At 39.4% G+C, this 13,862-nt stretch overlaps 1 protein-coding gene across 1 annotated transcript in view; it reads right to left on the bottom strand.

Moving 5' to 3' along the window:
- The window catches only part of ext1b (exostosin glycosyltransferase 1b), a 132,868-nt gene that overhangs the window by 26,950 nt on the left and 92,056 nt on the right, over positions 1–13,862 (bottom strand). Inside the window, exon 2 of the mRNA XM_088929644.1 lies at positions 6,626–6,719. Coding sequence (XP_088785770.1) covers positions 6,626–6,719 — 94 coding nt within the window. The remainder of the gene's footprint in view (positions 1–6,625; positions 6,720–13,862) is intronic.

Raw genomic sequence — 13,862 nt, 5'->3', positions numbered from 1 at the left:
CGGGCAATTATGAACCTGTAACAGTCATTCAAAAAGAGGTGACTTTAATTAAAAGAAGAACAGTGAAAAGATGCGACCAAAACCCACTTCCATAATGAAGATTGCTCGGATACTATGGGCATGACTGAAGGCAGTCTGAGAGCAACCGCCCAGAGTGAGATTTCTGCTTCAAAAATAGACAAACCCAGAGAAGCCAGGAAACACTGAGGGAGAGGACATCAGCCCAGTGCTCTCTTTTTCTTTCTGTTCCATTTGAGTAATCATTTTAAGGCGGCAGCTGTTACAAAACAAGAAATGCCAGAAATAACCAATGCAGAATGACCTCATAGAAACAATGTGCGTGCTTGGAGGATGTTCATGTTTAACATGTTGATAACTGAGACATGAAACAGGTATCTAATCTGAGCCAGAGATAACCGAGGTGACAGAAGAGATAGTGGTTTTAAGTTTTATGAACAAGTGAATATGATTTTGCCCTCCACAGACCTGACAGAAGATGTGTGCAGTTGTTGTGGTGAACATTACACTGTTGTGTAGCTCAAGCCAACTGATGCAGCTGTGATATGGGTAAGGAACAACAAGAATGCTTTTGTTGCAGACTGATAGCAACCTTACTGCTCAGTCCAGCATCATACACTGATGAGGCAACAATTACTAGATTTTATATGTACCCCATACACCGGACTTAGATTGCTAGACTGTTCTAGGCAATGGAAACAAGCAAGGCAAAAAGAGTAGAGTGGAACAAGAGCACATCCAAAGTTTCACAAGACTTAACGCACTAGTGAAATAGGAACAGCATAAAAAAAAGTTCAAACTTTAGGTGGTTAATTGTTTACTGCGACCTTTGGGGTGATCTTAGAAGTATGATGTGGAGAAGTTTTTGATCCTTCAAATAAGTCTTTTCAATCCTGCCATGTACAGTTCACTCACAAAAGGGTATGGTTCCATTCTCCCTAGCATAGTCTTTAAGTCAGGAAGAATTCAGAAACAGATACCACTGGACACTATGTATTTTTTTACTCTATAATTTAAGAGGGGGGAAAAAAACACTTCAGTGGGCTGGGAAGGTATTCACAATTGCTGAAGCGAACAAGCAGATTTCGCATTCTTGTCTAGTTAGTACTCTTGCCATTCTCAGATCAAAGTTCCCTGAACCCACAGGCGATTTGCACCGGTGGGGAATCTCTTGAAACAGAATTTCTGAACAGCAATTTATTTGCCCATCTTGCTTTACCCTTTCCACCTCCTAACTAACAGTATAAACTCCTGATGTTAGCTTTGCCTGTGGTGAGAGTAGAATAAAAAATAAAATAATTAGAAAAATGAAAAAGAGCTTCAAGGCAGAGCTACCGTATCATTTCAATTCTAATTTTATTAATTTCTTTCTGGCGCTTCTCTGCCACTGAAAAACAACAGGAAAACCGAGCAAGTGTTTTATAGGACACCTCAACTCCACCGAGGGATGGCATGAGAATTGAAAATGGTTTGTTTGATTTAAATTGGATGACCCTTGGGGGGCTTATTTATCATGAATAACACTTAGGTTTATGGGGTGCTTCCAATCCTCTGAAAGAAGAGAGGGCATCACGTGTTATCTCAAATAAAAGCAGTACCTTGACAGTGTCTGATGCCACCTTTCTGGATTCCTTCACTCTATGTAATCCGTTTAGCTTTGTGTCAGTCATTGAAAACTGAAGATAAACATGTCTCTTGCTTAGTTATGTAGCAATAATCTGAAACAGGTAAAATCTAACCAAGCTATGCCTAACGCAGTGCTGTAGAACTTTGTATTCTGCTTTTGGCTATTTCAAAACTGTAGATTCTAATCTCACAGATTTTCAAAATCTGACAAAACTTGCATATATTCCTTTTCTGAACTGGTCTAAAACTGTTTACCTTCTGACTCCTGAGAGTGCTTGTCTTATGACCTGAAGCAGCTGTAAACGTTTGCATGGCTCAAATACAAATAAAGAAGTCAGCAATAATACTTAGCACTTAAAGGTTCTGAAAAATATTAATGCAATAACTGTACAAACTGTTTAATATGGCTCCAGCCTGGAGCAGACATGATATTTAAATTCACCACTAAATCAAAACTAAAACTATAAAATTATAAATAAAATTATACATGCACACATAAAGGAAACAAAGGAAACATGCCTTTTGTCATTATCCAAATGAATGATATACTTGTGACTAATATGCTGAATGAACAAAGACTTTGTATTACACGTGCACTGCTCAGTTAGAAGTGACAGAAACAAACGTTAGATATGTTAACTAATCAGAATTAAACAGAAAATAACAGTTTAAGGACTGGACTTCTAAGATGATGCAATTAAAGAAAGGTAATGGTCTCATTCACCTATTACTGCTTGTTGTTTAAACGCCATGTCTCTGTAGGAGCTGAATTCCAGCAGGAGTACATAATGCTCTGACTATAGGATCAGTCACTTGATAACATGGCTTTTCCTGAGCTAAAGGGAGATATGACAAAAAAGGAAAGCAATACAAAAATATAGTGTATCATATATACAGCTGAGGACTATCATCCCTGTCGCTCAAAATCCCAGCATGACAGCAGTTTCTTGTAACCCCTTATTAAATTAAATAGGGCTTGCAACACTGCACCATTCTCTAGCTGCTATGTGCTGCATTATTAAAAAAAAAAGGGAATCTCAGCTATAATTGACTCTACAATTCTAGTTCTGAATGTATGCTCTCCCAATTAAAAATTAAGCCTCTCATACTGCATCTTTGAATGAACAACCCATTTTATTTTTAATAGCCTGTACAATGATCATGTGCATTATGGGGCTACAGTATATATCTAGGCAGCAAATTTCATTTGTAATGACTATTACTATATATAATGTATTTCCTCCAAAAAATACCTTCTATAAGAACACATAAAAAAGGCAGTTAGTTGGGCAATGAAGTCTCGGTGACCGCAAAGACAAAAGAAGGAACATGAAGTAACCAGGTGATTAAAAACTCAAGGAATTAAGCTGTGCCTAAAGCAATTAAGTTGATTAATAATGGATTATGCTATGAAATACTAGAGTACAGGAGGTTATTGTCTTGGAGAAATGAGGCCGCATTAAGTAAATCCAAGGACATGACATCTCAAAAGGTCAAAGAAAAAAAAAAGCTGACCCTTTCTTCAATGTGCACAGCGGAACTGGTATGACTAAAGAGGACAAGTGTCAAAGATTTGTAATATCAGGATTAAGCCATGAAGTATGAATTAGAGACCGTAGAACTGATTAAAAGAAACTTGAGATGTTTAAGAAGGTCAAAGGCACTGACATCTTCGAAGCAGCAGACGTGACTTATATGTAGCCGTTACTCTGAAGCAACACATTCTGAAGTCTCCTGTTTTTCCCAGCAGGGCTGGAATCCAGTGTCACAACCTAAAGAAAACTAATCACTTTCATCTCTCCGTAAAGAGGATATAGTCGCTGCAGACATCTTGGGCAGGATTTTCAAAACGCAGCGTTATTGTAACAAACGTGCAGCACAGAGGTTTCAAAAAGAACTCATTCATCAACACAGGCCTCAGAACGAGTTGTAGAGAAGAAAAAAGCTTGCTCATCTCAGGTCACTTACATTAATTCAGTAAATTCTACTGAACATGCGGAATGGAAGCAGTTCTGTAAGGATGAATGGGTCAAAATTCCTCCAAGCCGTTGTGCGGGACTGATCAACAGTTACCGTAAACGTTTCGTTGAAGTCATTGCTGCTCAAGGGGGTCACAGGTTCACATACTTTTTCCGACAAAGACATTTAGTGTTGGATCATTTTGATCAATAAATGAATGAAAATGTATATCCTTTTGTGTGTTATTTGTTTTGTTGGGATCTAATTTTTATTATCATATTTTATGCAGAAATTCAGAAAATCCACAAATTTTCTAGCACCACTGTATAGTCAAAGTTTCTGTCCAATATTAAAAACTACAGTATCTTGTCAATATCAAGATTAAGACTCCAGAATGTAGGCTGACGTAAACTCCGCCATAGACGGTCCCAAGCCCGTTTGCGAAAGGAGGAGGGACTTCAGCGACAGGCTGTGCAACAAGCCGGCTGAAGAAAAATTCCTTGTTGCGTCAAAATGAAGGCCGCCGGCCGGATCGGCTGAAAGACGACTGCCTGCCGAGATGCCGCAGACCGTACGAAGTGGAAAAATCGGTGCAAACAAGCAGACCCCACATAAATGGGAAAATGCGAAGAAGAAGAATGTAGGCTGACGTACACAATTCTGTGAGTATTGGTATAGGAACATTACATTAGATATATAAAAATAAGAGAATGAATTTCATTCATAAAATCACACAACAAGAGGTAGTTCTGCCATTTTTAAATGACAAATATTAAATTATCTAGGTACACTGTTTCACCACAACCCATCTACTAATATACTATCTGGTCCCAGAAAGTGATTACATGTATACACCTACAGTATATAACAAAAAACATGACAGGAGCTAAGGAAATTTGCACTTAATCTATACATGATGCATTACTATTCCAGAGAGTGGAAACCCTACCCATCTACTGTATGAGTACCTGCATGGTAAGGAGGCATTTTGAGTACAATGTGTGTGTGACCATCGCCTCCAAATACTTTAGGAAAACAGGCTTCTGATGTATTGTCGGTAGTCCCAATTAAGTGGGATACCAATCTAGCAGTTAACCCTTTTTGTCAGTACAGCAGTAACCTGAAGGATAATAGCAGAACTGACAGTTTGATTGCAACATAGCCCTCCGCGATCACTGTAATGACAGAAGCAGAGAAGGATAATCCCGCCAGCACCTTAACGATTCCTCCTTTCGTAGGACTTTCAACGTCCTCCTGCAGAGTCGAACTGAGGCTGACAATAACAGCCCAAATGCAAGTGCAATCAAGGTTTCAGATCATCTGGGAAATCTAAAAAAATATGCTCTGTCCTGAGCACGCACGCACACGCGCCGTTTTGCCGTCACGACTGCTGTCTGTCAATCTGAGGCTCCTCAAGCTCAAAATTACATTCACAGCTACAAGTGGAGTTCCCCGCTACAATGTTATTTTCTTCTTCTTTTAAGTGCTCAACCTAATAGCTCTCAATAGGTTTACTGAAGCTCACAGGATTTACTGTACTTATGTTCAGGGTAACCACTTAATAGAGTTTATCTGTGGTCCTGTTGAAACTTACCAGCACACTTTCACCCATAATCAACGGGCGTAAGCATTTTAACCTTATCGTACGTCAGCAAGCACACTTCATGCTCCTTGTTGGTATTTTTCATTTGGATCAATAATATGCACGGAATTTCTTTTTTCTTACGGTATTTTGACCCTTAGATTATTATATTAATTATGAACGTTGAACTGACAGCAATGAACATCATTTATAGCTTATTTAAACAATGTCTGGTATCAGCTAACTTCTTTCCTAACAAGCCTTCAGGAGTTAAGGGAGTTCAAGGCGGTCTTCTCTATTTCAAGACACAGGAAATATCAGTTTTTAAAGCAATGTGGATGTTCATGGGAAACTGCATTCACTATGATGATATTCTCAGATTTCATTTTGAAGTAGAACAATTTTGAACTGCTGTGACTGAAATGATCAAGCCTTTCAACAAAGGCGGTATTTACTTAACACTTCCAGTCTTTTTTCTTTATGCATGAAAATATGTGCTTAAATACCATATCACCCTTATCACCATAAACCAGATACGGCGCTTATAATAAAAGACTGATGGGCACACAAACCTAATTGTTATATGCCATCTAAAAGCCAATTGAGAGAAGTGTTAATTTAGAACTGCCCGAGTTAAGCCTTGAGGTTTCACAGCAGGAGCTGTACTGCTTCTTCTCTAGCCCTTGTCACATAAGCAGCAGAAAGAATAGAATGTACAGGACTGCTGAACCAATATGCTTTACACATAGAATTAGAGTAAAGTAGAATTCATACAGGCTGAGAATTACTATAACTATACACGATATGAAATATGCAATATATCTCATATGCAAAATGAACACCATATACTATGGTCAGATGAGTCTGACATTTCTGAAAGCACAAGCAACAAAAAAATGCTTATGTACATATGTAGGTTATTCTAAGCAACCACATGAAAATATGATGAAGGATTTATTTGGTTCCTTACTTTTAGCTCTGTTACAGGATACATAACAGAGCGGGTGAAGCCATTCGATATTTATCATGGGCGAAGAAAAGTGAGCAATGACCACTTTCCTGCAGCACTCTTAGGTCTACGGTCAACTGAAGGGCATTAGCATGATACTCACTATCAAACTCGGGCTAGAGAACCAAAGAATGCATCACTACACAAAATTAGAAGCTAGTGCTCCACGTCACATGGTCTACATTCGGAAATCAATATGAGGCTGCAGCTGAAGGTAAACGTGTCATACATCCCTCCCAACAGAGATTTCCTCACCTTGGCAGGGATGACGTGTGTAATTAAACAGCCTTCTAAGATATAAGAAGTTAAAATGCATAACCGTAGGTGAACGATCAGTAACGTGTACGCCGTCTTAAATCAAAATGAATCCCAGCCTGGTTGTTCCCACAGCCACCCAACACTTCGGGCGGAGTGGAATCTCGGATGCTTACCTGTAAGGCTTCCAGAAACCGAAAAGACCCCAGTCGCCTCCCGCGCGGGACGAGACAGAAGGTGGCGTTGTGCAGCATTTCTCTGTAGTCATACCTGCCACAGAAGACAAGAGAAGAGGCCTTTCAGTTTCATTCTCGATGCCACAACAGCAGGGAAATTTATCAACATTTAAACAGTTTGGCTTCAAGGATGAAAAGAGAAATTTCAATGGCTCTTCTCACAATGAATGGGGAAAAAAATCTGGATTACAGGTATAATAAACCAACAACTTAATGCTGTTTTCAGACGTATGCTGTTGAAACCTTTTAAGGACCAAGGTAATGTACTGTATACATGATGTAACTGAAGCACCTGTGATGAGGATCATATTACATAAAAAGCCCAACAGAGTCTGGACTTACTGGAACAACATACTTTCCAGCAGAGGCTGGAGCGCTTAAGGCTCAAACTGCCCTCCACATTTCTTTGTGGTAACAATAATATGGCAGCCAATCAATAAAAGAATATGACTTCTCTTTCTTTGAAGACAAGAATGTCATCATAATGCATAGCGTATTGAACACTAAGGACGGCATCATTAAATGTAGCATGCACAACAAAATAAAAGCTAAGTTTGTGAAGTGCTGTATAATACGTTCTGAAGTATTCCAAGTCCAGGAAAAAATGTTTAGGACTCAGTATCTCACCGAGAATCACTTGGGTCTTAAATGGTATATTGATAATGTCTAACATGTTATTTAAAATTAAAACTCCAACAAAATTTGCAATTCTGCATTTGTTTACCTTTAACATTTTATTTAGTAATGTATAACATCAAAGTATGTATAAATAGTCAATTAATTTAAAGTATTTAGTGTGACTTATAAATAATAAGCTAAGTGTCATCAATATTTTAACAGTTTTTTAAATTAAAAGCTATTTACACTCCTGGACTAGATGCGGATATCTTTCAGTCTTTTTTTTAAGATTCATGTAGGAACCAATCTGATCTCACTTATTTCCAAAAGAGTCCTCACAAAGAGAATTTGAGACCAACTTTTTTTAAATTCATAGACGAAAACGATGTCTGCAGAAAATGTATCAGACATCCCTGGATTTCTAGTTACCAGTACGGTTACTAGAAATTAAACACATTTGCTGAACACTGGAAAACCCATGCCAAAAAACGTTGAAGCTGCTAAAAATGTACATAACTTTGTTAAATCCACAGGTAATAAAAACGAGCCGTAATTTACATGAAAAGAATTCTAATGTACACACAGAGACAGCTATCCCTGTGGGCTTCTGTAACATTCAAAATGGCACTCTGTGGCCCTAATCAGGGCAGAACCTCCCCAGCATGGGTAGGATAATCACCTGTCTCTTCCCTGCAATGTGACTCCCACTGAAATCACCTTTGGAGCAGCAAAATAAGCCTCAGAAAACCACATTTGGTGGTTTAAGAAAAGCTGCAGCTCCCAGCCTGGAAAACTGAACTGAAAAGTGTGGTTCAGAGCCACTGTGAGCAGTCAGTAAGGAGCTTGAGACCCGTCCACGCAGACCCTGCAGGAACAGCAGAGCTCATTGGGGCTGGCAGGCTGCCAACACGTTTTCACGCAGTTGCTATAACTACACCTGAACCCACAGGCGCACTCACTCTCCTGCCTCTCTGGTGGATTGTTTAATTGCTCGCAAACAGAATTATCAACTTGTGAACTTAATGAGGCAAGACTGAAACCTGGTTCCACCTGACATGTATAGGCTGTAATTGATAAAGCTAGGTAAAGGAAAAAAAAAACCCAAAATAAACAGATGACAGCCGGCCCCTTCACGCGTCAACTGGAAGAGGCCAGGTTTGTTTTTCTGCTGTTCAAGCAGCTTCATTCTACAGGGGACAAGGGCACAGGCCCTATTAAAAAAAAATTCCAGTGCCTGCACACAGGCACTAAATGTTTATTTTACCATATTGTTTAAATGACTTTCTTATTCCCACATTAAGGCTAAAAAAATGGGAAATGGCTTTTCCAAAACAAAAAAATATATATTATGTGGTTTTAAACTATAAGTATCCTTCTGGTTTTAAAATTCCAAGCACTGTTACAATATTTTAAACGTCCTTAGTGACCAATAAAATAGCCTCTTGGCTTACATGAAAAACACAAGCCTACAAACCACCAGCTATCATTTGGTTTTGTCGTTCGGATGAGACGTTAAACTGAAGTCCAGACTACTCAGTTATTAAAGATCCCATGGTACTATTTGAAGGAGAAGGCCATTAACCCAGCAGCTATAATCACCCTGCAATTCACAACTGGCTACCCACTAAAGCAAAGCAGGTGTGAGCCTGGTCAGTACCTGGATGGGAGACCTCCTGGGAAAAACTAAGGTTGCAGCTGGAAGAGGTGTTAGTGGAGCCAGTAGGGGGCGCTCATTCTGTGGTCTGCATGGGTCCTTACACCCCAGTATAGTGACGGGGACACTATACTGTAAAAACTAGCCATCCTTTGGATGAGACGTAAAACTGAGGTCCTGACTTTCTGTGGTCCCAGGGTGTTTCTCAAAAAGTCCCCAATTACCTGTAAAGTGCTTTGAGTGGAGTGTCCAGAAAAGCGCTATATAAGTGTCAGGAATTATAAAGGTGTAAGGAATTAGTTAACCCTGGTAATCTTTTTAAGTTCCTCTCTGAGCAATTACTGTGTGCACAATGGCCTCCACGCGTCACCCAGGTGGGGGCTGTCCTTAATGATAGATTAAACAGGTCCCCACTTATATGTCAAGTGTTTTGGCATCCTTTGGACTAAACCTAACCCAAAACAAAAAATAAAAGCTAAGATGCCAAACTAATATAGTTGAAAAGTTTCTTTTATTGACGTGTCAAAAGTCTGGTCACAATTCGGTATCAAAAGGACACAAGACAAGCTTCCTGCCAAACAGCAAGACATTATACAAAGGACTTTGAAGCGTCTGGAAGATTAGAGCTGCAATACAACACACATTGAGTAATATTCCATAGTCATTTAATCTGCCAGAGGTGATAATCCACAGAAAGGAATTATTTTTTTTTTTTAATCGGAACAAACAGCAAAGCTTTGTGTGAAAAAGTGCAGCAGGGAAAGGAGTTGCAGTTAGCAGCTGCATGTCAACAGAATTGCTTCACTTAGCCCACTGTTACGAGACAGAAGTGGCCTTGTTTAGGAGCCTAAACCCTTCTGAGAACATTAGGATTAACAGCACCTATTTCCCATGGAAGGGCTTTGGTTTTCGCTAAGAAAGCGGCCAAGTTGCTCTTTGTCGGAGGGGAAAAAACTTCACATTCAGAAGTCTACCAACCATTAATTCAACAAAGGCGCACATAAAAGGAAGGAAACATGTCAGAAAAGCAAGAAAAAACAAACAAACAAACAAAAAATGTACTTCCTTCACACGCACAGTCTCACACTTGACGTTTTTCTGCTTTGCTTCATGCAAGACCGGTACATCGGAGCTGCCCAATTTCCATTCAAAAACTCTGTAATTAGGAAGAATGTGCCATGCAGGTCCATTTGCTTAAATAACCATGTACAGCTAATTTGCACAAGAAAAGGCTGCTGTGAGAGGATTAGGGGCCTCCCTGCTGAGTGTAAATAAAATCCCATGCTGTATTAATTAAACTGCAAAACTAACTTCAAAGCTCAAATGGGTTTTAAAGGGGACTACGAAGAAATGCAGGCTGACCGACGTTAAAAGTCAATTTAAAAAAAAAAGGCTACTTCTTCTGTCTGATCTCAGCCGCATGTGAAGGTCAGGGAGTAACAAAAATCTTTGAATTGTTTGAGAACGGAAATTCTTCATTTAAAAAAAAAATGACATACTAAGGTGACGTCGAAGAACAAAAGTGGGTACGCCAACTTCAGAGAGATGACCGGGGCAGTGATAATAGAAAAGATGACGTTTTGTAAGGGTGGAAGATGACATTCTCAACTGGAGATGCAAGCTCCACTCTTTTTCCAGTTGATGACATTTCTGCCACTTCACCTCCATTTCAAAAATGGATATTTTCTTATTCTAACTCAAGAAAGTGAAATCCTATAAAGAAATTCTAATCAATTACCTTGACCTTACCTTATAATGACGTGGAGCCTCCAATTGTATACACCAGCTTCCAATTAGTTTATTCTCCTAAGCACACAGGTCCTGGAGAGTGTTACTCTGGGCCTGCGTTTTACTGAGCTTGGGCAGAGGAATTTAAAGCAGGGTCTCAGATGCTGGATTCTCACCTAAAAAGCTTTTGGGCTAAACAGCCCAGTTTCTGTGCAGGGCTTGTACCCTACACTATAATTCATAACTCAATTCTGTCTCTGCCTGGCGCTCTGCTATTGATGACCCTTCAGCCTGTGACTGATGCACAACATCTCACAGATTGACCCACAGAGGTATTATTAATCTTTCAACAGAGCAAGCCAACACAATACGACACCTAGGGACTCTGGAATTTCATTTGGTCAGTGCTCTGAACAACAGGCCACAAAGCACACAAAGGCAAATCTGCTTGTCCTGTAGCTACAATGACAAGGAGACACCTAAGAACTAGCTATTTTACTTTCTTGGACTATCATCTGTAACTGATACTCTCTCTAATGCCCCACCAGCATTCCTAACCAAGTCTTTAAAAAGAAATGTAGTTTCTCTCACAAAGAGCAGGCAATTCTTCCTCTACACCTGCTGTTTATATGGAGAAGGCTGACAGTAGTGTTGAATGTCCACTATAGGGTTAAAGATCATCAATGACAACCCATAGCCAGTCTAACAATCATAAAAGCTCCAAGACATAAATATGGGATGCCTATATAAACTCACATTTATTAATTTTATTTTTGTTTCGTTAAAAAAAAAACTATAGCTGTTTAGTAATACTAAGACTAGTACAACTGAATATTTTACCCTCATCTCGCTCTTACCGTATTTTAAAGAGATGAATTGAATGCAACACCTTGCTTAAAAATATACTGTAATTACCACCTCTTCAGAGTGCACAGCTGTAAACAGACTCTTCATGACTTAATTTGAGATATAATGTAATAACTTGGCTGTCTTTAATAGTTTCTGGTCGGAAGCCAAGGAGTTTACTGGAAACAAAAACATGGTGCTCCCAGAATCATTTAAATATTATCTTGTCAGTGCTTTTTTTGGGTCAAAGCCATGCCTCACTGCCTAATTTATAAAATTACACCAAACAAACCACTCTTAATTATGCTACTGTCATTGACAAGAAACTCTGCGACATAAAAACTGAATAAGGAAGGCTCCTGAATTATAACACCATTCACTATGAAGAGCTCTCTAGCACAGAAGTTGAGGCAAGCTGTACCGAGATCGCTAATGGGTTATTCTATACTGTAGTCAGTTAGGACTCCTAGTTCTCCTCTCTCAAGCCTTGTGCCCTTACCACTGATTTTTTCACTGCAAAGTACATCAATGTATGGACTACAGTATGTCCAGTTTGATGCTTGAGAGTCTTGGATTAATTAAAAATTATTTTGGTTAAAGGCACTGCAACTGCCCCTTTTAATAAAAGTCATAGCAGGTCTATATACGTTATATATATACACATGATTTTCTTCATACTAGAGTGCAGACATTTTCACAGGGAAAAGTCCAAAACTGCTCGTTTTAAAGCTCTATTGGGGAACCTGTGGCACAGATGGGCTGCTTTCTTCTCCCAGAAACCTAACTCTCACCTTTCCCGAATCGCTGCTTCACTCAGCACTTGGATTAAGAAGCTGCCTGGAATTCCTAATTTGCTATTATCCTCTGCTAGCAGAGGCTGCCTCTGGTGCATGTCTGATGACTAATCAGCAATGCCGCACATACCTTCCCAGAGCCCAGGGCCTTTTTACTCTGCTCCTTCGCTGATTGGACAGGCTAGAGGTTATCACCACTGTCTCCCGAGATCCGGCTAGGTTGACAGCCACAGTATTCTTTACCGCCGAGGTTCGTAGCCTGATAAAAGTGTGTCTAGTGTCAGTAATTATGTTCTGTTACAAAGAACTGTAATTTAAGTTCGAGCCTCGCTTGTTAGGCCGCTTCCTTGAATTTGCTCTTCTGTGCGACGTCTCTTAAACATCTCACAGCCTTATAAAACGTTTGTGTCGACTACGTCAGTTATGATTCCTTGTTTTGACCGCTTTAATGAACTGGGCGAGAAAAGATTTGGTCCTCCGGCGTACCACTTCTCTTTTGAATGGAAATGTGGGGGGGAGGGAAGGCGCATGTTAGAACTGGCTGGTCGTGGTGTTGTAAATTAGAAGTGGTGGGTTTATGGGAGGGTAAATGGAATGGAATCGTTTTAGTCTGAAACGGAGAAGACCGATCCAAGAAATCGATCCTTTGCCAGAAAGGCACTGGCAAAGTCAACCCAACGTCAGTCAGACTTCAGATTCAACGCTGAAACACAAAGCAAAGGACACAAGTGGAATCAATGTGGAACTCCTTATCAAAAGGGAATAGGAGGAACGTTTTAACACCAAGAACATAAGAACATGGATATAATCCAACTATCAATGGCTACCAGTAACCAAAAGAACCAGATGGTTTTAATTGTCTCCTAACGTTGGTAACCATGTTTATGTTGTTACATAAAGACTGCAGGCTCTTGCAGAAAGTGCATCAATAAGGCAAAATATTTGATATTGCGATTTCCCAAACTGGTAAAACTGTAGTATGAAGCTCTTTGTCTTGTTTTATACGAGTCGACATCTGAAATGGACAATCTTTCACTAGAATTAATGTTTCTCGTCACACAAATTCAATGCTCTACAGAGTAACATCTTGTTATACATCACCTTAAATTGGGCTAAGTCAAGAACAGGTCCTCATTTTTTCCCCCACATGAAAAGAAGAGGTTTTACAAATAGATGAGGAGCTTAATAATCTGCATGGATTAATAAAGCGCAGCTAATGAATACGTGACTGCATTCAAGAACAAAACCAAGAACCACCTTCCTTCAAGAGAAACGGCAGCAGGCACACAACCTGACGGCACCGTTGGAAGTTTTGGCGATTTGTACAACATAACATCAAAGAAAGGCTTTAATGTTAATGGAGGTGCTGAAGTTACTAAGTAACTTGTATAGCTCTGACTACAATTACTTCATCAATGCATAATCCATTTTACATTGCATTTACATACTAATGTTAAGTGATTATTTTTTAATCCTGTTATGAGAAATACAGTAAAAAAGGCAATGGCTCTACAGAGGAACTTCTAAGTAAAAAAAA

The sequence above is a fragment of the Atractosteus spatula genome, chromosome 12 (assembly GCF_055471065.1).
Source record: "Atractosteus spatula isolate fAtrSpa1 chromosome 12, fAtrSpa1.hap1, whole genome shotgun sequence".
In the NCBI taxonomy this organism is placed as follows: Eukaryota; Metazoa; Chordata; class Actinopteri; order Semionotiformes; family Lepisosteidae; genus Atractosteus; species Atractosteus spatula.
This window is presented reverse-complemented; position numbering and strand designations above follow the sequence as displayed.